Source organism: Scomber japonicus, chromosome 19, assembly GCF_027409825.1.
Source record: "Scomber japonicus isolate fScoJap1 chromosome 19, fScoJap1.pri, whole genome shotgun sequence".
In the NCBI taxonomy this organism is placed as follows: Eukaryota; Metazoa; Chordata; class Actinopteri; order Scombriformes; family Scombridae; genus Scomber; species Scomber japonicus.
Genome location: NC_070596.1, coordinates 23,943,321 through 23,970,858, shown reverse-complemented (window position 1 = coordinate 23,970,858; position 27,538 = coordinate 23,943,321). Strand labels below are relative to the sequence as shown.

At 38.3% G+C, this 27,538-nt stretch overlaps 1 protein-coding gene across 1 annotated transcript; it reads left to right on the top strand.

The window, feature by feature from the left end:
- The first annotated feature begins 3,537 nt into the window (after positions 1 to 3,537).
- Positions 3,538 to 26,331, top strand: tnpo1 (transportin 1). Its single transcript, XM_053339723.1, has 25 exons — positions 3,538 to 3,667; positions 3,847 to 3,971; positions 5,560 to 5,635; positions 6,333 to 6,482; positions 7,268 to 7,374; positions 12,449 to 12,582; positions 13,231 to 13,312; positions 14,338 to 14,460; positions 14,737 to 14,855; positions 15,185 to 15,245; positions 16,078 to 16,246; positions 16,477 to 16,629; positions 16,725 to 16,950; positions 17,102 to 17,273; positions 17,515 to 17,601; positions 17,705 to 17,812; positions 18,327 to 18,485; positions 18,585 to 18,672; positions 18,759 to 18,857; positions 18,962 to 19,057; positions 20,994 to 21,069; positions 22,114 to 22,213; positions 22,312 to 22,386; positions 22,691 to 22,830; positions 22,963 to 26,331. The coding sequence occupies exons 2-24, from the start codon at positions 3,867 to 3,869 to the stop codon at positions 22,796 to 22,798; spliced, it is 2,673 nt and encodes an 890-aa protein (XP_053195698.1). The 5' UTR covers positions 3,538 to 3,667; positions 3,847 to 3,866; the 3' UTR covers positions 22,799 to 22,830; positions 22,963 to 26,331.
- The last annotated feature ends 1,207 nt before the right edge of the window (positions 26,332 to 27,538 follow it).

The window sequence follows — 27,538 nt, the reverse complement described above, 5'->3', positions numbered from 1 at the left end:
GAGGCAGCAGCGTACTGAATGCAATACTAACTTCTTCATGTGACGCTGCGAGGAAAACTACACGCACTTCTGTTGTGTGTGCTGCCACCTAGTGGACGATGATGTAAAACACACCCGCTTATTTACCCTGTATCACCAAGGGAATCATTTTTGATAAATGAGTTTTAGAGACCTCTATATCATCAGTGTGATCTTTTTCCCCATGAAAACACCTGTTGTGTACAATGTTAAATGTCTAAATATTTTGTAGCTTATTTTATGGTAAATTCCTGTTGAAAATGTGTGTATCAAATTAGATACAGCAGATATAGAGGGTCATTTTAATGCATTTCCTGCGTTATGTATTATTATCATGTATAAAAAAGTTTTAAGGTGCTTATGTAAGCTTCATGCAGGACTTCAAAAAATGTTGTATTCAATATGTTTCTGTGTGTTTATTTGTTTGTTTTATTCCTCTATGTTTGCTTATACATTGTATTTGTGAAGCACCTTGTAACTATGGGTTTATCTACCACAACTCAACAGTGAAACGTTGTTCAAAGAAACACAAAGAGATGCTAAAAGGACTACATATGGCTGATATTCACTTAATAATAATGCACTTATAATGTAAGTCATAGGGGACCAAATCCATTTAAAGGTTGATCTTAAGCTAATATGTAACTTCAGCCATCTAAACGTGTTAAATTAAGTAGATCAACGTTACAGTCTTTTTAGTGCTTAAGTCCCTCTTTTTGTTACTATACTTCCACTGCAGCTCAACAGGGAAACGCAAAGAGGGAGTTTGACGCTAAATAATCCACTTATTAAGACTAATCAGACTGCTGAGGCCTCATATAAGCTATAAGATAAAGTTTCAATAGGAAATTCATATGAAATCCGAGCACATCATGTTCAGGGAGAAGATGAGGTGGAGGAGGAAGTGAATGGTGGCGGAGGAAGATTGGGTGTCTTGACCAATATTTCATTCTTTGTTGTCTGGAGAGTGTCACTCCTCACTCCCCCCCTGCTCCCTCTCCTCCAGAGCAGGTTCTTTCCATTGTGTCTGTTTGCAGATGTTTTTGCGAGTGCTGACAGTTTGCATACACTTTGTTCTCAATGCACTCCAGAGGATAACCTCTGTCTAAAGGTTACTGAACTCCTGCGACACACAGTGACACAAAGCTTTAAACTGGGGATATAATGTACGTTCCATGGAGTTGTAACAATTTTGACACTCGATTAATCATTTTCAGTTATTTTTTGAGAGAAAAGTTCAAATCCCCTGGTTCGACCTTTAATGGGAATATTTATAGGTTGGTTTAGTCTTCTATGACAGTTTTTTAAAACCATTTTTGACATTTTATGGACCAAACAACAAATGAAATGAGAAAGGATAAGATGTTTCATTGCTAATAACAGACATGTGATTAGTCTTCCAGTTTTTTCATTGTAAATCTGCAGTTTTGGTGAATATTTGAATTTAGGCTGCATTAAGTCCCACACACATGGTTTTGTATTCAACTTTGAGGTCATGAAAACAAAAGACAGCATGTTCACCAGCTGGGCTGCTCGTCCAGGAGTTAGGCCACTGGCACAAAGGTCCAGGGTTTGACCCTAGGTGGACAAATCCTATTTGACAAAGATGAAGCAAGTCATGCATGTGGTATGTTTCCAATTGTTTATTGTGTTTATTTATTTAGTAATTTACGTATGTATTTATCTATGTATCTACATATTTACATTTGCATCTATTTACATAGTTGTTTACATGTTTTTATAGTAAGATGTATATTTATTTACATATTTACTTGGTCATTTAGTTAATTCTATTTACTTTTTTGTTGTTTGATTTTTATGGAAGCAAATAAGGCTGAAACATATTTGTGATTACAAGGTAATATGATGTTAACAGACAAGCTGGGCAGTATTTTTGAAGATTATTTTTCCCCGTCTTTTTCCCTTTACCATAAGTGATTTGCCTCTTGACCCTTCATATGTGTCTTCTGATGTTTGTTATTGTTCAATTCTGTTGTGCAAATTGAAAAAACGAATAAAGAAAAAAACAAAACAACAGCGACATCATGAGGCGTTCAGGTGACTTGTGCTACCTTCATGGGCTGTTGGAAACATACCCTCAAAATCTTAAAGGTCTGACTTCAGATGTAACCGTCTTTTGTAATCATCAACATTTTCATAAGTAACTGTAATTTAATTACACATTACATGTAATTAGTTACTCCCCAAAACTGGTTAAATATTAATAACAGTGACAGTCAGACCTTTAAGATTTTGCTCAGGAGGAGGGCTTCTTCTTCATATTTGTTACTTAATACATATCCATGTTTTTTTTATTCTTTGAAATCAATATTTTTTTAATATATTTTGTAAATAAATCATGACATGGATCTTATTTGGCGCACATGGGCTTAACTGGTGTCACAGTACCAATTAAGTCCATGCCAGACTTTTGACTTTTTTTACAATACAATACAATATCTTTTATATTCCAAAATCTACATGAACTAATGAATACATTTTCAAATGAGAGATACATCTTGTTTCATAAGAAATGATTTCCCTTATAAATCATGTCAGTATCTATGAAAAACAACTGAACTGGCCTTACTCTCAAACCCAATTCAGATAGTAAGGAGTGATTGCAAGAGGTTTGAAATGCAGCCTTTAAACATATATGGCATATTTCAGACAGCAATTGAAGGCAGCACGAGTCACCTGAAGGCCTTGAAATAGTTACATTACAGTAACATTTTAACCCTTACATACTGTTCATATTCTACACCCTCACAGTATGTTCTGGCCTGGGTCACATTTGACCCAATCCATCACAATAAACTATTCATTTAAACAAGAAGCCAATAGATATGGCTCAAATTTGACCTGGAACAGCATCATTAGACAAAAGTTTGTAGCACCCATTTTAAAATATTTTCATTTTTGTGCATGTTATTATTATATTATTATACATTTCAGGGTAAAATAACAACATTTTCAGTGTTTTTACAGCTGCCAAAATGTCAGAAAGAATCAAATTTGACTTGGATAGGAGGATAAGACCTTTAGTGGGGCTCATTCACATTCAATGCCCTGTAAGTGTTCAAACCCCCTGCTAAATAATTCATTTCACTGGATAATGTAAATTACATTAATACATAGTAGAGTGGTCTACTATAATGTATAACAAGAATAAACAATGACAGAGAGGACTCTAAGATAGTTAATGAACCCTGAGGAAAATACAATATTAATGACAGAACTATCCAAAGTACATTAGATCTAAAATAAAACAATTTTAACCTGTAGTATAAGTGTTTGTCCCATCTCTAACAGTTGTATAAAATAATTTAAAAAACCCTGCTGAGATCAAATTTAGGGCTGTTTGAGCAATCATAAAAAGGGTCTAAAAATCGTCACTGATATACGTTTATTTTTATTTTTTTACATGTGTGACTTGAGCCAGTCTCGCACTAGGACCGCTCGGCGCCGTGTTCAGCAGATGACGCAGCCCGTTAAATGCGACGGGAGCCCGTAAGGCCCGCAGCTTTTCCAGCTTGTTGCGAAAACGGATGTTCCTGCTGCTACAGGCCCATGTCTGAAAGCCCAGACAGACGCTCACATTTCACCAGAAAGTCAGGAACACTAGATTACGTCGGCTAAATCAAAACAGGTAAAAAAAAAAAAAAAAAAAAGGCGGAAAAAAAGGGCAAAAAAAAAAAAAGCAAAAAAAGCAGCCTCTATCTTGTATCTCTAAGTAGTGTTACGTGTCCTAGCTAATGTAGTAATTGGTTCATCGTTTGATGTCAAATCCTCCGTGTTAGCTTCATGTTATGTCTTTATCCGCAGCAGCAGCAGCAGCAGCAGCAAAGATGGAGTGTGCGTGGAAGCCAGACGAGCAAGGACTTCAACAAATATTACAGCTGCTGAAAGAGTCTCAGTCGCCAGACACGTCCACACAGAGATCCGTCCAGCAAGTATCCTTTTCCTCACGCATAGACGACGAGACATGCTTTGTTACGAGTTAGTAAGCGCTTAATAACGGGCGAGATAAGACTCAACAGGCTAGCGATAGCCAACACTAGCCTGGGTGGTCACCGTTATGAGCAGGTATAATACGCAGGTGCTGGTCGTGCTTGATGTTTTTTTTGTCTGTAAAAGCACAACAACTCAACCATGCTAGTAGAAAAGCAGTATGTTTTGGTCATATTAAACATGTCAGATTTATTATAAGGTAAGCTTTTCATTGTGCTTCAATAGAAATGTTTAATTTAACAGCTAATGCATGCAACCTTCATGTAAAATATCTGCATATTAATCTTCAAACATGCATGCTTACATAGTCTGAACTAACTAGGTAACAGTTCAACATAATATTCATTTTTAAGTGTCTCATATATATATAGTTACCTGTGCAATGTCACATCTCTTTAATTCTTATAGGTTTCCATGTCAGAGGTCATAGGTGCAATTAAAGTCTACTGTAAAGTAATAATGATGTGATGATTAATGGTGACAGAACAGGTGTCCTCATAAATCCAGTAGGTTGTGTCCTCCTAAATTATCTTTCACAGGAAACATAAAAAGCTTCAAAGAAATCCTGAAAAGCATACACAACATGTATCTAATACCAGCGAGGCGTATAAGCATGAAATCCCTAGATATGCATCAGCGTCTAAACATTTACAGTGCAGGAAAAATGAAAACTAGAGAAAAGATTTGGATTTAAATGTTTAAAAATGGAGGTAAAAATATCTTCTGGCAAACTTGGTTAGCATTAATAATGAATGACAAATCCTGTTTATCAAAGCTTTCAATGGCATTTGCTCCATCTCAGTCTACAGAGGACTGTCAGGATTTGTTCATATCCTAAAAATCAAACTACGATCACCCACACCCCCCCCACACACCCCCAACCCCCCAACCAGCATCATCTGCATGCATTAGACCCAAACAGGAAACAGGCTGAATGACGTTTGCTTTAGTCATTTGAACTGTGTGACGGCGAAGTGCGTTATAAACCTGTCATATAGCTTGTGCAAGGTTACTGTTATTGTTGACGCAAATGGGCTACAGTATTGTTTTGTATAAGTCAGTTACCTCATTCTTTTGCATCAGAGAACAATAACTGTCCTCTGCTTCATGCTTCTGACCCTAATGTATTTTTTTTGTCCGTTTGCATGCTGATATTAAATGATTAGCTTATGTAACTTTTCACTGCATCATTAACTCATAGACGACCTGCTGTAATAAATATGCCATCTGGCTGCTGGGTTCAGTCACATCAGATGACAAATTTATGACCACCACCTACAAACATAAACTCACTCCCCTCTCTCTCCCTCTCTCTCTCTCTCACACACACACACACACACACACCATTACACTGTTACATTACACCACCACTTGACCACACAAACACCTGCTATTTCTAAGTGTCTTCAGATGAAATAAAAAAACACATACCTGCTGTTACGATCATGTGACAATAACGTGCTCATGACCTTTTTAACATGCCAACATGCTCTGTTAGCACATTGTCTTCCTCAACCGCTTCTCTCCCAGAGACTCGAGCAGCTCAACCAGTATCCAGACTTCAACAACTATTTAATATTTGTTTTGACAAAGTTAAAATCAGAAGGTGAGCCATCTGTTTCTGTTTCAGTACTCTGTTTTTTTTTTAAAATTTTGTTGTGCTCGTATTGTGTTCCTCGATCGTCTGATGCTGCTGCACGGCGTCGACGTCAGATATGTCATTTTTTTTATGTAACTGTTCAGTGACAGGTTTGTCTGGCCGTGACTCGGGCGACCCGGTGGCATCTTTGCCACAGATGATGTGGCACTCAGAATATGGGTCACTCTAATTTTAAACCTAATTCCTGGCACTGCTCAACTTTTGGCTTCACTGTCTGCACAGTAGACGACCCAAATGTTAAGTGGTGTTAAGACATTTTAGGATGCTGCTGCGCTATTGCTTTCAAATGAAATACAGCAAGTGAGAAATAATCAGTCCAAAATGACAGCATGTTTATTATGAGGTATATTTCCATTTATTTCAACAAACAGTTATTTTTTGCAGTATCTAGTTCAGCATTTGACATGGAAAGCAGGTCTGTCTTTATGTCGTGATGCTGGCATATTGTAAAGCAGGAAACAGAATGAGATGGTAATAGGATCCTGTGAGCAAATTAATGACTGAGTCACCAACCTTCACTGCACTGTAACCTTTGTCTCCGCTCTACCAGTGTATTTGTGCTCAACAGAAAACACTGTTCTAAATGTCTGCTCTTTTCTATTTCCCCCCTCCTCCTGCTCGTTCGCCCCCTCCCAAACCTAAGATGAACCAACGCGCTCCCTGAGTGGGCTGATACTGAAGAACAATGTGAAAGCCCATTATCAGAACTTCCCTAACGGTGTGTCTGATTTCATCAAGAGCGAGTGCCTCCAAAACATCGGAGACTCCTCGCCGCTAATCCGGGCCACAGTGGGTAAGTGGCGTCCTCGGGGGGTCCATTGACTGTTCCTGATATCCGTGCACATTTAGACCAGCAGTGATAACTTCATCCTTAAAACATCTACCCCAAAATACTGAAGCTCAGGGCTGTTAAATCTTTAATTATTTATTCAATTTTTTGGTGATGAATCTTGCATTATTTGTCTTGTTTGGTTGTCCGGTTGATGCAGATTTGCCTATTTGCTGACACATCGCGCTGTCACATTGAATCTACAGCTGAATGCATCAGCTTCACATCAATAATGTCAGCATCTGCAGTAAACAAAGCATGTTAAAGGAAAGTGAGTCTACCATGGAAATTAATTACCACTCTCAAATGCCAAATCTTGAAACAGTTCTGTGTCTGGAGATATTATTATCTTATTAACACTTGAAACATAGCCTCATGATTAAGGCCTAGCTTTTAATGCCTCTAGTCAGGTTTGATATCCCAATCTCTCCTTGTTGTTGTTATTATTATTATTGCTGTATTCAACTTTACTTGTGACTAACAGAGTTGCAACATGCTGATGTTTATGCATGGACAACCAGTGGCCACACAGTCATTCAACCAAAGTTAAAGCTATTTCATCACCACATTAAATCACCTGATGCATATTTATATTGAGCATATGGCTACAAAATGGATAGTAGAAAAGTGTGTATCTCTTAACTCTTGGCTTCTGCACGTTCCTGTATTTGTTCAGCTCACAGAAATAGCAGCGTCTGCACCTTCTCTGTAGTTATGTCACACCGGTGTCAATTCTTCTCCCCAAACAGGTATCCTCATCACCACGATCGCTTCCAAGGGAGAGTTACAAAACTGGCCGGAGCTTCTGCCTAAACTGTGCCAGCTGCTTGATTCGGAGGACTACAACACATGCGAGGTGAGGAGACACGGTGAAGCTTGTGATAATTAGTTTACCGATGACAGGAAACACATCCCCGTACAGACATTAGCGCTGGTCTGTTGGCAAACGAGACCAGATAAATCTTTTCACGCTGTAATACTATTAAGTTACAAAAATGGAACTCTTAATATTAAGCATGAAATCACAGGATTTGATAGATGGCAACAGCAGCTAAAATCTTTTGCTGGAATCAGAGATATTAGATGATAGTTACTAGAATAAAATATATCTTCTGACAAAACTGGCAAGCACTAAAAATGGTTGAACGTGAAATTTTTTGATGCTTTTCTCACATATCACGAGGACATGTCTGTGCTGTGACAAGCAGTGAGAGCTTTTATATGGCAGCATCTTTTAGGGGTTATAGTGAATGGTAACCCTAATCTTGTTTTTTGTATTGGAAGCTGGCAGTACTAAAGTTTCAGTTCTTCTAAATTCTCATCGGAAGTCAGAGAAAATATGTTTTTGCATCTCTGCGTGTGTGTCTGCTCTCTTATAAGCTACTTTTGGGGACACATTTCAGACATAGGACCTTAATTGTGGCTGGCTCATGTAATTGGGGACAAAAGCTGTGTCCCTAATTTGGAAAAGGTGAATTGTTTTTGGTCAGTGGTTGAGGTTAGGGTTAGGGTAAATCTCCGGAAAATGAATGTAAGTCTATGTAATGTCCTCAAAAGAGACTCTGTGTGTGTGTGTGTGTGTGTGTGTGTGTGTGTGTGATGGAGAGATGGAGACGGAGATTTGTCATTGCTCACTTACGCAATAAGTAAGCATGTTTCTATGTGTGCGCACGTCTGTTCATTTATTTATTTATCGTGGAGAGGAAAGAGCTGGGTCGGCTACGAAGCAGCATCTGGATAGCATCCCTCTGGCCAGATGAGCTGAAGGCGGCCTCACAGCTGGAGCGGCAGCCACAGCTACAGATTATTCAACACGGAATCATTTTATTCTCTTTTTTTTTTTTTTTTTTATCCCTTTAACCAGAAAAAAAACATATGACCTCATTTTCTGACTTGGCCCACACGGTTACCCAGAATAACTTTCATAATGTGCACATCAGCAAAAAACAACAACAACAATGTGTTGTTTCATCTTTTTTGATCGAGCTCTTTTTTTTATTTCAGATTTTCAAAATATAGAAAATAGAAACAGCACTCAGCTAATCTCAAGCATCCATCCAGCCACCCTGCAGACCTGCACCATTAAATCAAAGTCAGGCATTTTACACTCTTGCAGAATAGGACAAATATACAAACAAACAGAAAGATGAGGTCATACATATCATGAGGTGTCATTCTTAGATTCCATTTTTTTTCTACTAATGTCAAGAAAAGCTGCCGAATTGCACAGAATCTCAGAACAATGTTAATGTGTTTTATCTTAATCATAACAATAATGATAAACTTGAATTATGGAGCACCTCTCATACAAGGGATGTAGCTCAAAATGCTTTACAGAGACAAATGAAATACAATAAAATAAAACAACAGTAAAAAGAATAAAATTTGACAAATATATGACATTTAGTCCACATCTCTTGCCATCATTTTGGAGCATAATTAAAGAGAGCTGCACCACTATTTCTATTTTTTTGTGTATATTTAAATGTGTGAGCTCGTCAAGCATTGTAAGAACGACAGAGAGTCTGTGATGTTGGATTTAGAGCTTTAAAAACAAGTAAAAGAACCTTAAAATCTATCTTAGTGTGCAAGTTTTACATTTTTTTCCCCCTCTATAGTCCATCATCATCCTTTATTTGGTACAAATACAGTGTCTTAGCTCCTGTGATTGCTCTGTAGTAAAGCATTTATCTTTTGATTGTATCAAGTAGGATTGCCTGATGTCATCCGCTGCTGGTGATATCAAACACTTCTACAGTTACAAGATGAGGATGCTGCATAAATACTCCATTGTGGCTCAGCTGAAATCGCCGTGTGCCGTTATAGAGGCTTTGTAGTATGTTGGATCATCTGATCTGTGTAATGATACCGCACCCATACTTAGACTCACATAAAGTCTGCAGTCGTTAATACGCTGTCAGCTGCATGTGCCCGTGACATCAGCCTTAGCAATAGGTAAGGTAATACATTACATCGCAGAACACGTTGCAAATTAAAATCAATGTCAAGTTGTCACGCTCAATTCAGCCTCGTTTGAAAAAGCATCCTGTCAGTAATTGTTCGTTAGCGGCAACGTCCAGGTGATTATTATGAGGGGGGGGGGGGGGTTTAACACAAAAATGGCTCTCTCCGTGTGGCACCGCAGCCCGCCTCTCTCTCTCTCTCTCTTATAAAGCTCATTCAGAAGCAGAGATTTAGGTCAGCTATTTACTGCAGAGGATCTTTAAGTGTATGTGTGTGTGCACGGCTTAACACTGAACAGCGGCCAAATGTAGCTGCTCCTCATAGGAATCGCTATGTTGTTTTTTTGTGGTTTTTTTTTTTTTTTTTCAAAGCAGCTTGGAGGCTGGAAAGCTCCTTAGTATCTGATGTTGAAGATCGTTAAATTGGTGCTGGAAGTGTCCTTTAATCATTCAGTGAAAATGTTTTAGTGTCATTGAGTTAAGGAAGCAGTGCCAGAGGTCTCTTTATACTGTTTATATATTAAGTGTTTTAATACTTTTATGGTTATAGACTCAATTAGACTTAATACATTCAAATGATGACAAAATGTAACAATAAATGATACTTTTACTCTTTAGCACATGCTTCTCCTTTCATTTGGATTCCTCTTGTTTGCTCTCACATAATCAAGTGAACCAAAATAGACAATGTTAGATAAATGAAGTGATGGAACTTTTCTGTGGAAAATGGCCTTATCTGCTTTGTTTGGCTTTCCTTTCCGGAGTTAGTAGCTGCTTGTTCTTCTTCTTCTTTGAATATATTTTCTTCAGTAAAGCTTAAATGGACACTAGTAATAGGCTTTGGGAGATGAATGCACTTTGTAACCTAAACAATGAGGTCGAGTACAGGACATGTGATACAAATCTCTTGATCTCTTGACTTCAGACTTTTTTCTTTTTTTTTTTTTAAATCAGTCTGCATGTTCTATAGTGTGCAATATAACATATAGATAATTTAAATAAAGGTATGTAGCATCATTCTTTTGTATTGATGCAAAAGTGTCATACTGAGCTATAATTCTGCTGATGCTGATGTCATGGGGGAAAAAGAGGGGTGGATATGTGGTACTGCCCCAAACTCTAAACCTACAGAGTTAAAAAAAAGGTGATACAAAACCAGTCCACCACCTTGGTAACATCAGGATTTGCAGCTGCACCGGTTGTGTTTGTGGTTTTATGAGCAGCAGTTGTTAGATGAGCTCCCCGTGCCGCCGCACTCTGCCCCTGTCTGCATGTATCTATAAAAAGACACCAGCAGGTGTTTTCGGATGCCAAGTGTGATGTTGGCGGATGGCTTTATATAGGTTTTGCTTGAGAGCAGTTTTTAGCATTTTGATTAATGACATTTGGAAAGTGTTTGCGGGGGTGTGTGTTGTGTGGGTCAAGTTTGATTACACTCCAGAGGGCATAGGATCATGCATGTTAATGTTTTTTTTTTTTTTTTTTTTTTTTTTTTTTCCCCCTCAGTGCTTATTTGAACAGCGGCACATTAAAATTTCCAAGGCTAAAGTGTAAGGGGAGCTGTTTAGTTGACTAAATGCATGCCTGTCTTTGCCCCGGCTCGCTGTCATCTGCATAACTTGCATTCTCGCCTTTAATGACCTTCCATAGCAGGACTTGGAGGGAGGATTACACTTTAAACACTCAGCGTCACTGGAATGCTTTAAGGCCACTCCCATTCCTCTGCCCTTCTCTGTGAACACTCAAACACACACTATATTACGTTTTTAAGTCAACGGGAGGGGCTCCAATGTCCTGCTCCATACATTTTCACAAGCTTTAATGAAGCCATATTTCAGCATGTTATTGTTCCCAGAGCCCAAATATGATTCATAATAGACTTTTTATTACTGATTGGAACATTTAAGGCAGCTTTTTTAGGTCATTAAAATGTGTGCTGTTCAGTTTCATCAGGCATCTCATACTTGAATTATTTTATTTCAAAGACTCTGGCTGTGTTTTTATGCATATTTGCTGTAAGAATCAATGACTGAAGTCTTTTCCAACCCGAGGAATGCTTCCACCTTGTCTCTTCTGTCAACGACCTTGACACAGCCGCAGCCGTTACCCTCCACGTCTCGTTTCATCCCTTCAGCTCCCCCACATTTTTTTTTTCTTTTTCTTTTTTAACCATTCTGTATCTGTCATCTGAAAGGAATGCCGACATGGGAACGGTTTCCATAGAAACACGTTTTCAGACGGCGTCGGTGTCAGTGCCGTGCCGGTTGCTCCTATCATTTCCTCAGACTGCATTTTTGTGGGAGAGAGAGAGAAACTGATGTCTGCAGCATATCGTGAGCATGCATACTAACCATCAGTCAAGCAGCTCGTATTAAGAAAGGCGACGCAAGAGAGATGACGTTTGTGTGTCTATGTGTGTTTGTGTGTGTGTGTGTGTGTGTGTGTGTGTGTGTGTGTGTGACTGCTTTTCAACTGTTTGAAGATTATTAGAGCAGAAGTGGATGAATCCTATTAAAGATCTCGGATAAGCAGGTTAAACCCATTTCATGGCACTTGGCACTGTGCAAGAAAAAAAAAATAAAACAAGATCTTTTAACCTATCAATCTAATCTATATATAAGATTAGATTAATTTTTTAAGATTTTCTTCAATGAGGTCAATAAAATATGAAGATATTAACAGCGTGTTGTAGAATGTACTGGAAAATAGGACGTCAGCACAAAGCTAAAAAAGCTGAACAGAGTCTTTAATCCATTCCACCTCCACAACCCCTCCTGTACAGCTGAGCCTGCAATGAAACCTGCCTCGAGGTGGGGAGGAGGCTGAGGAAAAGGAGAAATGATGATTCTGTTATTATATTATAGCTATAACCTGCCTACTAGAATTACATAGTTATGAAATCTGCAATGGAAGTCTCATCCATTTCTGTGCTTCTTCTTTCTTTCCTTTTCTTTTCGATCCCCTCAGGGAGCTTTTGGAGCCCTGCAAAAGATCTGTGAAGACTCTGCTGAGATCCTGGATAGCGACATGCTGGATCGTCCTCTTAACATCATGATCCCCAAGTTCTTGCAGTTTTTCAAGCACAACAGCCCCAAGATTAGGTATCACATTTTCTTCCAATACTTGCCATGATTTAATATAAAGACAACTTTGAGTCTTTCCAGTGGAGGCACATTTGTTAAATCTGCTACTGATAAGTTATTTTGAAGAATCTATGGCATTATTAAAATGATTATGAATCCCAGTCACTGTATTTGATTGATGATTAGCTCACAGAGATTTTCCCTACTGCTGCTCTCTAATTATATGATATATGATATATAATATATAATATAATTACAGGTCCAACCTTTATTGTATTTGTTACATTAGAATTATAAACTATTAAGTCTCAAGTGGGAAAATTGCCCGTCATTTCTTTTTTTAGTCCCACCTTTTAACCCAGCATTTAATCATCAACTTATGAGTATGTTTTATAATTGAAATATATTTATTTAGATCTGTATATATCGTACAGTATTATGTACCAGACAGGCTAAACGTCTAGGACTAGAGGTCTATAATATATATAATTATACAGCTGAAGTCTCAGTCTGTTCATTTGACAGAAGAAAAGAGGTTCTTCATATTTGGAGGTTAAATTAGAGGAGAGAGGAGTAAAGAAGAAGACAGAGGCTGCATTCATAGCGTTGCAACATGTGAGGAAAACATGTTGTTGTGACTCTTAAGTGGTGGTTATTGTGTTGCAGGTCTCATGCCATCGCCTGCGTTAATCAGTTCATCATCAGCAGAACTCAGGCTCTCATGCTGCACATCGACCCTTTCATTGAGGCAAGTCTGGCTTTAACTTCACACTAACGTCCTGTCATGTGTGTAGACACAAAAAACACACACACACAAACAGTCGGTCTATCCCCAATAAAGATGAACTTCCTCCTGCAGGTCACTATTCATCACTGCAGTAAATAAGACACTAAGCTACCTCACAGTTGTGGTTTGTGTGTAGTTTCCTTTAAACGCTCTTCTTAAAGTCTTAGTTTAAAAGCCTTCGTGAAAAGATACAAGTCATGATTGTGTTTGAATGTTGATCGTTTTTAGCTCCAAACATTAACCTGGACTTGTTTTAGTATCACAATTTTTTATTTGTGCTGTTTTTAATTCCTGCATATGATATTCATACTTATATATTTTACAGAAATAACTCACAATGAAAAGCTAGCCTGCTATTTTACCCATAGTAATATGTGCATCACATACAGATTTTATTCCTACCTACACCTACACCTACAGCCTACACCTATACCTACCTATACACCTACAGCCTACACCTATACCTACCTATACACCTATATATATATATATACACCTATACCTTCCTACCTACACCTATACCTACAGCACCAAACGTTTGGACACACCTTCCCATTCAATTGAGTGAGAAACGTGTCCAAATATTTCTCTGGTACTTTATATTGAAAGATTTAGATTAGATTTTTGGTGGAAGAAAATATAAAATAGCTGAACAGTGACAGACGTAAGGTGTCTTTAGTGATGCTACATGGCAGAAAACGTGGTCGCAAATTAAAACATATATGTAGAAAATTACTATTTACATTTAAAAAAAACGCTTGGTGGTGCAAGATTGGTGCCAGTATATTTAATTTAATTTAAAATACTGTTTAATTGACCATTTCTTCCACCCCTATTCATATTTGTTCTTGAACTCACTTAACTTGTGTGTTATTCATGTATTACTGTTACTACTGTTAGCAGTTGTTGTTTTGGTAGTTGTTTGGAATGATTGTTTCACACTATGGAAAGAAGATCTGATCGTGGTGTCTCTCTGTCCTCTACAGAACCTGTTTGCGCTGGCGACAGATGAGGAGCCAGAAGTGAGGAAGAACGTGTGCAGAGCTCTGGTCATGCTGCTGGAGGTTCGTCTGGACCGTCTGCTGCCTCACATGCATAACATCATAGAGGTGAGTGAAGCTTGGCGGAGGATGTAGGAAGACGTAGCAGTGATGTCAGTGTGATACTTTAGATAGAATTTACTGTTGATTTTTTTTTTTTTTTTTTAAGTATTTTTTGGGGGGCTTTTTGCCTTTAATGTACAGGTTAGTAGAGAGAGAGACAGGAAATGGGAGGCAGAGAGGGGGGCAATGACACGCAGGCTGGGGCCACTCGGCTTAGTGTTGATTTTTATAAATACAAATCATAAAGGATGTAACATTTAATTTATCTTCATATCATCTTAGTACATGCTGCAGAGGACTCAGGACCAAGATGAAAATGTGGCGTTGGAGGCCTGTGAGTTCTGGCTCACTCTGGCGGAGCAACCGGTGTGCAAGGAAGTGCTGTGTGGACACCTCTCACAGTAAGAACACACACACACACACACACACATATATATATGGATATACAATTCACAGACTGACACTCCAGTACAAATATTGAAAGCTGTTGATTCATAGCAACCTTGGCAGTAAGTCAGTAAAGACCTTGTCCCAGGATGATATTCTTCCTCTTCACCTCTGGACAGCTGATTAAGAACCGTGGCTGTTGACCTTAGCTGTAGCATCTGTCACCCATGCTGTCACATTAAAGTGTGCCCCCAGCAGGAATCACATGTGAGTGATCACTTCTGGGCTCTAACCTATCCTTGCCCTTTGTTCTCATCATTTTCTCCTCTGGCTTGTGCTCCAGGCTCACTCCGGTGCTTGTCAACGGGATGAAGTACTCTGAGATTGACATTATCCTGCTCAAGGTCAGTTTATATAGCTTAATATTTGCACCTGTAGGTAAGGCGATGAATTCTCCCCCCCCCCCCCAATGACTCAAGATGACATACAGTTCAATTTGGTTGTTTGTGTGACGGAAGTACTTTTGAGTTAAATACATTTTTACTGCAGTCATTTGTAGATGTTGGTACGCTGTGATGTTTGTAGACCGTTCAGTCAAGTTTAAGGATAAGTTCACAATAATTCAAGTCTGTATTAAAACAATAATCAGGTGCCCAAATTAATATTGAAACAGCTTTTGCTCACTGCAATAGTTATTTCTGTTCATACTGGCCATGAAAAGATAACCTCTAAATGCATTTACAACTGAACGATGGAGGACAAAATCTACAGTCCTTGTTATAAGAAGGAAATTTATTTAAAAGTTAAGTATGAGTTAGACAAATAACATTGCTATCCTTCACAGTTAGCCTTTCTAGTAACAGAGAAATGCTCTTTGTGTCTCGTTGGGTAGTATTTTCCTGTTCAGCTACATTGGAAGGATGGTAACACAAAGAGGGAAAATAACTGAAAGACTTGATTTGGGCAGCTGCAAGCCTCTCATTAGATTTGAATATACTTTTAATTATAGTTTTATATTGTAGGAAGCTTGTGGAGTTTGTCCCCCAGCTCTTCACACTTAAAGTGTATTATTAAGGGATCTTCTAATGGTCAGTATGAACAGGAGGAATGAATACAACAAGAAATTTTGGCTCCTGACTTTTGTTTTAAAACATGAAACAGAACATGAACATTTTTTGAAATATCTTATATGACAAGTACGAGTTTACCTCTATATTCCTGTACATTCATCATCAGGGGGACATTGAGGAAGATGAAGCCATTCCCGACAGCGAGCAAGACATCAGACCCCGTTTCCATCGTTCCCGCACAGTCGCTCAGCAGCATGAGGGCGATGGGATAGAGGAAGAGGAAGATGATGACGATGAGCTGGACGATGATGATACTATCTCTGATTGGAACCTGCGTGAGTTAATGGAGCTGTCTAGATCTCTCTCTCCAGCAATGGTCTCCATGCTGATATAAATCTTCCTCTTTCACAGTCTCCCTTCCCTTTATATTCTGAGACAGTATTGGGATGTGGACTGATTACTTGTCTTGTGTTTGTGTTTTATTGTGCCTGTGATGTCCGTATGATGTTTGCCTTCAAACATCTATGTTTGTATGTATGTCTCTCTGTTTTTCTCTGAATGTTAGGTAAATGTTCGGCAGCAGCTTTGGACGTTTTGGCCAATGTGTTTAGGGATGATCTGTTGCTGCACATTCTGCCCCTACTCAAAGAGCTGCTCTTCCATCCGGAGTGGGTAGTTAAAGAGTCTGGCATCCTTGTGCTGGGAGCTATAGCTGAAGGTAAGATGGGAAAGAAAATGAATTAAGGAAAGATCCCCCACAGGACTTGAAATATCCTGCTTCAAAAGACACTGTTCTCATCCTTTTATCTGCAGGCTGCATGCAGGGCATGATCCCATACCTGCCTGAGCTGATTCCCCATCTCATCATCTGTCTGGCTGACAAGAAGGCCCTGGTGCGCTCCATCACCTGCTGGACGCTGAGCCGCTACGCCCACTGGGTCGTTAGCCAGCCACCAGATGTTTACCTGAAGCCTCTAATGACGGAGTTACTCAAACGTATTCTAGATAGCAACAAGCGTGTGCAGGAGGCTGCTTGCAGGTGGGCAAGAAGTCCTGATAAGCCATGTAATTTTACAAATTAGGAACCCTGTAATGCATTAGGACCGGTGCCACCCACACAGTTTACCCTCAGGTGTTGGAAATGCATCCAGATTTCTTGGTAACAATATGTTCTTCTCTCCCTCTACTAGTGCCTTTGCCACACTGGAGGAGGAGGCTTGCACAGAGCTGGTGCCCTACCTGGCATTCATCCTGGACACACTGGTGTTCGCTTTCAACAAGTACCAGCACAAAAACCTGCTGATTCTTTACGACGCCATAGGGACACTTGCAGACTCAGTGGGGCATCATCTGAATAAACCGGTACGCAGAACAAAAATATATCAGTTTCACTTCACGTTTCTATGCATAACATTAGCACATACTATTCACTCCTTCCTCATTTTATTTTTGTAGGTCTAGTAGTGGTAAGCATACTTTCAGAAGTTATAGTTAAATAGAGAGGATGCCCCATGCTTCTAAGATCTATTTGCTTTTAATTAATTACCGTCTGTAATTATCACTCACTCATCAAATGCATACTGTGTTTCAATGTATTCATCAGGAGTACATCCAGATGTTGATGCCTCCACTGATCCAGAAATGGAACCAGCTGAAAGATGAAGACAAAGATCTCTTCCCTCTATTAGAAGTGAGTTTCTAATCCATAATTAGACCGTGCATGTGTAATGATAACATAGTGAGGACATACCTCTGACTGAATGTACTTCCTGTCTGTCTTTTTGTCTGCCTAGTGTCTGTCATCTGTAGCCACTGCCCTGCAGAGTGGCTTCCTGCCATACTGTGAGCCTGTGTACCAACGCTGTGTTAACCTGGTCCAGAAGACCCTCGCTCAAGCCATGGTGAGTGTTCAAGCCCATCAAATGTTTACGATTCATACACTCCACTGTTATTTTTATATACAAAAGGTATATATTTGAACCCCTGGACTCCTAAATTATTGACCCTACTTCCTGCAAAGCCAGGTAAAACTTAAAGCTGCATTACTCTGTAATTTTAATACCAACACAGGATCAAATAACTATGTATCATGTGAAAAGAGTTGCTTATAGTGACAAACCCACCAATAATTATAACCTGACTCTAGTTCCCCTCAGCTAAGAGTCTTTGTGTCTCTTTCATCTCATTGTTTTAGTTTTATGGCCTTTAATTTTTTGGTCCACTGTCAAAAAAAGACTTGTTTTCAGACGCAGCTGTTTTTGGTGAAGAGGCTTTGATATACCCACTCTACAGATGGTGGGAACTGTATCATCAGAATAGAGAACTGACTTCTTAACTCAAGCTTATTAAATAAGTATAATGTGATTATCCAGTGGTTATGATATTAATTTAACTCAACTATCTTTACTCTTCTAGCTTCATCAGTCCCAGCCAGACCAGTATGAAGCCCCTGACAAAGACTTCATGATCGTAGCTTTGGATCTCCTCAGTGGACTGGCGGAGGGTTTGGGAGGCACCATTGAACAGCTGGTCGCTCGTAGCAACATCCTGACCCTCATGTACCAGTGCATGCAGGTGAAGATCTGTGAAAGTGTGCAACATGCCACTTATCTGATGAACTGAGAAACTCACGTTGCATGATTCACCTTTTTGTTTTTCTGTCTTACCATTCAGGACAAAATGCCAGAAGTGCGTCAGAGTTCTTTTGCTCTACTGGGGGATCTGACTAAGGCTTGTTTCCAGCACGTCAAACCATGCATTGGTATGTTCTTTGAAGTTCACTATGAAGCATTGTTTTGGAAATATGTTGTCAGTCAGTTGCTAAATCGACTCATTTCCTTCTTCCAGCTGATTTTATGCCCATACTGGGTACTAATTTAAACCCAGAGCTAATATCAGTGTGCAACAATGCTACATGGGCAATTGGAGAGATATCTATTCAAATGGGTGAGTGCTTCATTTGCAACACATGTACACTATATTTTCTGTATACTGTGCTTGCTCTCCACAAATTTCTTTCCATCATTTTCTCATTGTTCATACTTTCTTAGGGCCTGAAATGCAGCCGTACGTTGCCATGGTGCTGCACCAGCTGGTGGAGATCATTAACAGGCCCAATACCCCAAAGACTCTTCTGGAAAACACAGGTACCGCTATGTGGCAGTGCTGAACCAGCCAGCCAGGTTGCCACACATGCAGGAAGGTGCTCACACACACTTAGGTCCACTCAGCCAGGACTCACCACACAAACTTGAGTGCCTGCCCTGCCCTTTTAAACTCTTGTCAGAAACCCTTCCAAAGCCATGAGCCTTACAGGTTGCGCTGGTTTCTCTAAAGTATGTAAAATATTTCAGCCACTGATTTGTTATCTGGCAGTGTGGCCTGTAAACATAGATGAAAGAAAATTAAACCCTGGGCAAGCCCGGGTGTGAAATTCTTGACACTCTTGAATCGAGCGAGCCATGTAAGCGCCCAGACTTGGAATTAACTAATGTGGATTGACTGTGAACCATCAGGTGAGGTAGAACATAGAGACAGAACAAAAAGCAAAAGCAATAAGCAGTGTGTGAGATAGATAGGTAAGTTCACAGCCTCACATAGTTAAATGTTACTTGAGACATATTTACACTTCAACAAGAACTACTCATCAGTGATTTAGAGAACACCTAAACTGACTAAATGAAGGGCACCTAGCTGATAACACTGTTAAATGAAAGCTTACACTCTACTCTTGTTTTACCAATTCAACTGGAAATTTGGGATTTGATGTGTCGCAGCGACCATCCCATCAAAAAAAAAAAAATTTATGCAAGGGTTAAGTGTAACCTGCCTAAAAAAAAGAAAAACTAGGGACTCAGTAGATGTGTTCCTGTTTGTTTGCTGTCAGTTTATTTGTTGCTTTTATTTACTGTTCTTTAAATGTGGATGCATATCTGCCAATAGATGTTAAATGTTGTTAAGAATGGCCAATGTTTGATGCAGGATACATGATATTCATAACTGTGTCACGCCAGTCGTATTTCATAAGACTTTATAGGAAAGTCTGCATCTGACCAGTGAACCTTTTCACCACGTTTTCAATGTGTTAATTGAAAACGTGACAGTGGATACAAAGGAAACAAAATTAAGAAACAAAATTATTCAGTTTTGCTTTAGAGATTTCCAGAATAACCAGTTTAATAGTTTAATACTGGATCTAAATTTTTAAATTAACAGCCATGTAACACCACAGTTAAAAAGGTGGGTGTGGCGGAGCATTTTTTCGGAGTGCGTGGCAGCACTTTTCTTCTCCGATCAGCTGATCCTGCACTGAACTTTATTCTAATGAGCATACCATCTGCTTTCTGCATGTGTCATTGGACTGTTCATAAATGCCTGTTTGTTAATGAGAATGTTGCATAGTTTTGTGTCTCTTAAACTTAGGTCCTCCCTCCTCTCTGCCTCATAAGAACCTGCTGTGCTGGATACTAGTCTCCCTCCATGTAGTTGGCTTGGAGTAATCTGTCATTTCTTTTCAAAAGAACAAAAAAAAAAAACACACAAAAAAAACAACATTTCTGTTTCTTCTGTAAAATTAACATTTGTGAGTTTAAGGGAGAAATCTGAAAGCCCAAGTGAACTGCTTCTGTTTAGTCCAGTCACATATATACACATGCTACAGCTTAGCTAGCCTGTGTGTTTACATTTTTGAAACCTATCATATATTTTTTTTTAATTCAAGCTAATGAATTTTAAATCGGTTAAGTATAAAAGATTTGAATAGCTGTTTGATCCATATGATTTCTGAAAGCAGATGCCATTGTTTGCCTTTTTCTATGAATGTCTTGTCAAAGTTGTCAATGTGTTCTCCCTTAAACGTGTTGTATGTTTTTTTTAGAGTGTCATATTTTACATTTATTCCCCATGACTGACGGGGGCAGTAATAATCAACACTAGTGAAATCTTCTGTTTATTATCATACACAGATTCTGTTGATTTATGTCTCTGAGTTGTTTGTTTTTTCTTTATTTTTCTCCTCCCCTCCTCATTGCTCATGTCTTGGTTGGCGTTTGGTGGTGTGTAACCGTGATTGCGTTACCTTAGCAATAACAATTGGTCGTCTTGGTTACGTTTGTCCTCAAGAGGTGGCACCCATGCTACAGCAGTTTATAAGACCCTGGTGTGTATTATTCAATCTTTTATTTAATTCATCTTCTCTCTCTCTCTCTCTGCTTTTCTTCCTCTCTTCTCGTCTGTCTCCTGTTGCTACCCCCTTTTTTCTCCCCTGTTGCTCTCCTCTCCTCACTTTCCTTCTCAAAAAAAAAAAAAAAAAAAAGTCTTTCCAGTTTTTTTTTTTAATTTAAATTTTTTCGTTGTTTCTTATCAGTTTGTAATCATTGCCAACCATGTGACTAACCCTGTCCTCTTTTAGGTCCTACTTGTGATTTGTTTTTGCCTCAGTAGCACCTTCATGTATTATACATTAATTTGTTTAATTTCTAGTTTTTTGTCATTGTTAACTGTCGCTAACAACCTAAAAGATGCATGGGATCAGATTTGTCACATGCCTGCTGGTTCAACAACAGAGAAAGGATGCAGTCTTTGCTGCAAAAAGAGCATTCCCTAAAGCCCTTTCTCATTTAGTAGTCACCCAGCTGCATGTGCCTGTCCCAAAAGTACACCCAAACCTTCTCTAGTCAAATCTGTCCCAAACCCCCCACCCCCCACCCCCCCCAAAAAAAAGTAATATTACATTTCAAGGTGCTATAGATGAGGTTTTGCTGAACACACTGCTCATAGACAAAACAATGAAGTTATTAGAGCTCAGAGTAGTTGTGTTAAAAGTAAAAATGTTTGTTTTTTTTTATTTTGGATCTGTTTTGTGTGCATGCTTGACTTTTTTGTGGTTATCTCGGGTCGTGATAGACACAGTTGTCTCCTCACGTACAGTGTAACATGGTAGTTACTGTTAAGGAAGATGAGGACTGATGATAAGAAAACACCTAAATGTTACATTTAAGGGTAGCAATAAGCTGTATTTGTTACATATCTCTTACATTTCTTACCAATATGATGATATGTCTTATAGAGATATTAATGTTAGTGTATTTGCTTTAGTCATTCATAGTAGCAGTTGATAGTCGATTCATACATAAGTTTCTACAATTGTTACTTGATTCTTTTTGGTATGTCTGATGTTAAATTTGGCCGTCCCTGTTGTCAGGTGCACCTCTCTACGAAATATAAGAGACAATGAGGAGAAAGACTCTGCGTTCAGAGGAATTTGCACTATGATCAGTGTAAATCCGGGAGGTGTAGTGCAGGTGAGGTCCAGCAATTAAGATGGTAGAGTGGGTGGTCAATATGTTTGTTAATCGCTCTGGAAGTTGAAAAGTTGCCTCACCTCTCTTTTCTGGAACAGGATTTTATATTCTTCTGTGACGCAGTGGCCTCCTGGGTAAATCCAAAGGATGATCTGCGAGACATGTTCTACAAGGTAAAAGCTGAAATGCTCTCTATAGACACAACTTAAGCAAATTATATTATTTTATGTTTGATTTATTCTATTTAAACTAAAACATTTTAAAAACTGAAATTAGAAAGTCCATGTTTAGGATGCAAAGCACATCTTGGTTTCAGACTTCAAAGATTTGTTCTTTCTCTAACTTAGTCAACCTTTCTGCCCCCTAGTGGCCAAATGGAAGAATAACAGTGTCTGCAATAATCCTGTCATGCACTAGATCTATTTTGAAAGGCTCGGTTTTAACTTGGTATGAACTTCTCCCGGTGTTTAATTTCAGATCCTTCACGGGTTTAAGAACCAGGTGGGAGAGGAAAACTGGATGCGCTTCTCGGATCAGTTCCCCATGCCACTGAAAGAGCGGCTGGCAACCTTTTACGGGGTGTAACTGTTTCCACAGCAGTGTGCCTCATCACTGGGGTCAGTTTTCTTATCTCGTGATTTGTTATTGTAGGAAATTCTTCACTTGCTACTTTTTTCCAGTGACGTGAAAGAAACATTTTTATGGGAATCTGTTCCCTGTCTGATGCCGATCTCTCTTTTTCTACGCAGGTCATTCATGATGGGAGACAATATAGGGAACCTCTTTTACCCAGGGAACATGTTACCCTTTACTGGGGGGAAGGGTCTGCCTGATAAGGGGAGGGAAGGGGTGCGAACCCTTCCCCGAACCTGGTGGACGGGGTGGGAGGGAGGTGGTACCTGCAGTGCCCAGTGCCCCAATGCACAGGCAAAGGGGGGGAACGGGACTGGCAGAACAACCTTATCATGGGAGGAAAATTCATGTAATCAATCAGAAATAATGAAATTTATCACCTTTTTTCTCTCCATTTATTCCTCAAAAAATCATTTTCTGTCACCCGAACTACTGAAAAAGAATGGAGAAAAACTTTGCAAAACACTATAGGATTTGCTCTTTTTTTTTTTTTTTTTAATTTTGGTTAGATAAGGAGTTTGCACATATTGAAAGGTTAGTGCATTAAATGATCTTCAGAGTAATCATTTCAGCCACGTAGACGGCATGTGGCAGTAAAATGAAACTGAATTCTACCAGTGGAAGACTTGTTGTTGAAACATGACGTGAAGTCGGAAGGTTCATCAAAAAGATATTTAACTTAGCTTAAATGCTAACGGATAGCAGCCGATGCTAAGAACGCATCCAGTTGGAGCCGACCCTGGAGAATATAGTTTTATAATGCTGCATATCACCAAGAATTTTAAGTTATCATCCATATAGTTACCAGATTATTTCAGTGTTCCTATTCCTTAGCAGGGCAAAGGCTGTTAATTATGTCACTGGAGGCACAAGATTTTTTTTTTTTTTTTAAGAGCAGCTTTTCTGGGAATAGGTAGCATGCTTTGTATCATTGTGGAAAGCTGTAGAACATTTTTAGTGATGTATGTTGCGTTTAACAGCTGTCATTGCCCTGTGATAAGGTTCTTCTTTGACCTTGTAATTTATCTATTTACAGTACTTCTTTTTTTTTTTTCTTTTTTTTGTTTCCTCTACCAGAGAATTACGGCAATCAGCTGTAATGTAGCATGACTGGGTTTACACACCAAAATTTTTAGGAAAAAACGTGTCAAAATCTTGGCTGTGATGTAACGTCGGAGTGAATCTCTCAGTTTCGGTCTTGTGTGCGTGAATGTGACATGGACATTCATCAGCAAGCATATCAAGAGCTTTAGATGCTTACAATCCTTAACATTTTTCTGAGCCACTCGCGGAAGGGATAAAAATGAAGGAGAAGCAACGCAGGTTAAAACATCCTGTGAGTCAAGTCATCACCGGTCCTGTTTCTCGGGGACTTCACACCACTACGACGCAAATCCTGTCTTGGTGATTTTTTTGTGACTTTGGCTGTCAGAACCATGCAAAACCATCGAATCAATGTTAGATATGTTACTTTTTACGATGTACTGAAGTTCTTTTTTGTTATCGGCTGTTTGGCTTCTTGTGCTAAAAAGCATGATCTTGAGGATGACTGTAATGTTTTTTGGGTGGTTGTGTTTTGTGGGGTACTTGGATGCTTTCATCTCTTGCATGTTGGTGGCCCCTCACACCCCAACATATAGTGGGAGGGGAGGGGATTTAAGGGAGGGAGGGTAGCTTCAATTACAGGTTTAAAAAGTACATAGTGACCGTTTATGTATTGCAGCACTGAGACTTTTATAACTTCACATAAATCTTGCTGGAGTGTTCTCCCTAAACTTTTACCCCATAGCTGGATGTATAGTTTTTAAATACTGTGAAACCACAACAATGTTAATTGTCTCTGGTTGTTTTGCGCTGTTGTATTTTTTTTTTTTTTAAAGTGTATAAGTTACAGATAGCCTGAATGTATTCCATGATGGGTTGGAGAGATTGGAAGATTATTTTTTAAATATTGTTAAGGTTTTTTTTAAATGCCCTGCCAGTCACTTCTCTGCTGGCCAGAGTAATAATTGCAGTATTTTAACCCCATGCAATGCACATGAAAGGCACTTAAAATTTTAATTACAAAGTGCTCAAGTTTAACGATGTAGCCAAACCCTTCAGAATATGACCTTAGTGTTAACATGAATCAATAATAATGTATTGCTGCTAAAAAAAAGTGTATTTAATGAATGCAATAAAAAAAAGAAATCGTGATGCAATTGGGTCACTAGACTGTAAAAGTCGTTGAGTGTCTTAGATAAATTGATGTATTCCACAATATGAAATGTATAACAGGTCTCTTAGATTAAGCATTTATCGAGGTAAACGATGTTGAATACAGGATTTTAATGCATCATGGAATACAGAGGCAAATACTTGTATGTGCCACATCATTTTGTGTTTTGAGGTGATTTTGTCTGTCACATTCCAGCTGTTTGGCATGCAAAAAAATGGAGTGATCACGGCTTGATGGGGTGTGTGCGTGTACACAGTCCTGTTATTCTTTCATTGAAAGAGTGTAGGTCTATAGAACACACATGAAATAGTCCCCACCATTACTGTGCTGTATTTCTGACTTGACTGCTGCTATACATTGTAGGTGTGTTTCACTACTTGAATATGTGTTTTCTATGTGTTAACCTCAGGTTGTCCGTGTTAAGTGTTGTTCTTATTTGTTTTTATCATTTGCCCGATGTGTACGCCTTTATGCATCTCCTTTTAAAAGAGAAAACTGAGATTAGTAAAATTTCGCCCTTTACATTAGAAATGGATGCCCATGGGTGTTAATTGACATTAGTGTTATATGTGTGCAACACTGCTAGCTCTCAAATGTGAAGGTATGATCAAACACTTACAGCTGAAAAGCAAGGGGGGAGAAGAAATTGTGCTAACTTGTACCAACTTCATGTACCTTTTTTCAAAACAATGATTGTTATCAGACTATGGTTAATATATAGTATAATGTATACAATGCCTTGAGAGCAAATACTTTGAGGTTTTGTTGGTGTTTTGCAATAGTTATACAGTATACAGCATACTGTATCTGAAGAGACAGGTAATGCCTAATTTAAAAGCAAAGAAATAGTTCAACAACTTGGTATAAACATAATGTTTGCAAATATAAGTTTGACTTTCTATGAAGCTTTATTCAAAAATTTGTATTTTATAAAGCACCCACCAATATTAAGGAATGTCTAGTCAAAGAACTCCTGTATTTTCATCCTCATTTAGCCTTCAAACTTGATTAGACTATCTGCCTTCATCTTTTTTGCTAATAAAAGCAAAAACATAATTTTGATAGACAGTTTGATTTTCTTTTTTTTTTAAATAAGCTGCTGAATTTTAAAAAAAGTAATACTTTTGGGGCCACCAAATATTTTGGATCATGCAAAGAATCTATATTGTACTGTAGTAATTTTGTAATATTTGTAAGATGATATAGTGGGTGTGACTGGTTACCATTGCTTGAATCTGTACATTGTTCCAATAAATTGTTTACATTATTATGGGCCTTTGTCTTCTACTTTCTCAAAGTTTGCAGATCATTTTCACACTACAGCTTCACAACGTTGACATACAAAGAAACATGGAAGATGTAGATGTTGAGAAGCATCTCTCTCAAGGTTCTGTTTAAGATGCTGTTTCCTAAATGTTATCAGTATAATCCATTACACACTCACTGATTTTACTGTAACGATACTAATATATTGTAATTAATTGTTTATTGTAGCACTATTTATGGAACCTGTGCTGCATTAAAGTACCAGAACCCTGTCAGGAAGACTGATTTCAACAGGTAAATATTTTAAACATGATTAATGTCTTAACAATAATAATTATAATAGCAAGGATAATGATAATAATAATGTTTATTATCAGTGTTTTAAAATTGGCTTTTTAAAAAAATATTTAGAAATATACGATACAATACTACGGAAGCGTATTGCATTCACTTGAATAAAAATAAAGAAAATTGTTTTTTCTGAGTAATTTATTTTTTGGTCTGTTTTTCGAGGTAATTATTTCTGTTTTTCTGAGTAACTTTTTTTCTCTGAATTATCGAGATACTTCGAAATCTCACGAGAACAGCCAACCTGCAAGTGACTCTCATCTATGGTGACTCCTGCGCCGCACATATGCCCAGTTTCTGAGCTTTTTGGTGGGACTTTGTCTTTTGACCAATATATGCAATTAGTGAGAGAAAAGGCAAAGAGGGAGAAAGATATATAATAATAGTAATACCATCTATATGACTTAAAGACATGACAATCTCCCAGTGTCTTAAACCCAGATCAAACTAAACAAGCAAGTCATGTTTGCTTCCATTACATCGAGTTCTCAACAAAGAAACTCAGAAAAAAAAATTAGCCCGAAAAACAGAAAAGAAAGAAATAGCTAAGAAAAGCAGAAAAAAATTCTCCCGAAGCATGCATAAGCAAGCATAAAAATAAATTACTCTGATAAACAGAAAAAACCTCAGAAAAACAGAAGTAATTACCTCAAAAACAGACGAAAAAAAAAATTACTCAGAAAAACCACTTCTTTTTTTTTTTTGTTCAAGTGAATGCAATACGCTTCCGTACAATACAATGCATTTATAAAATTAAAATAAATGTACTTTAAGTTCCCCTCCAGACAATTAATATGTGTGTTGAATAATAATTTGTGTCTGAATAGTTGTGACCTATTTATAAAAAAATTACATATACT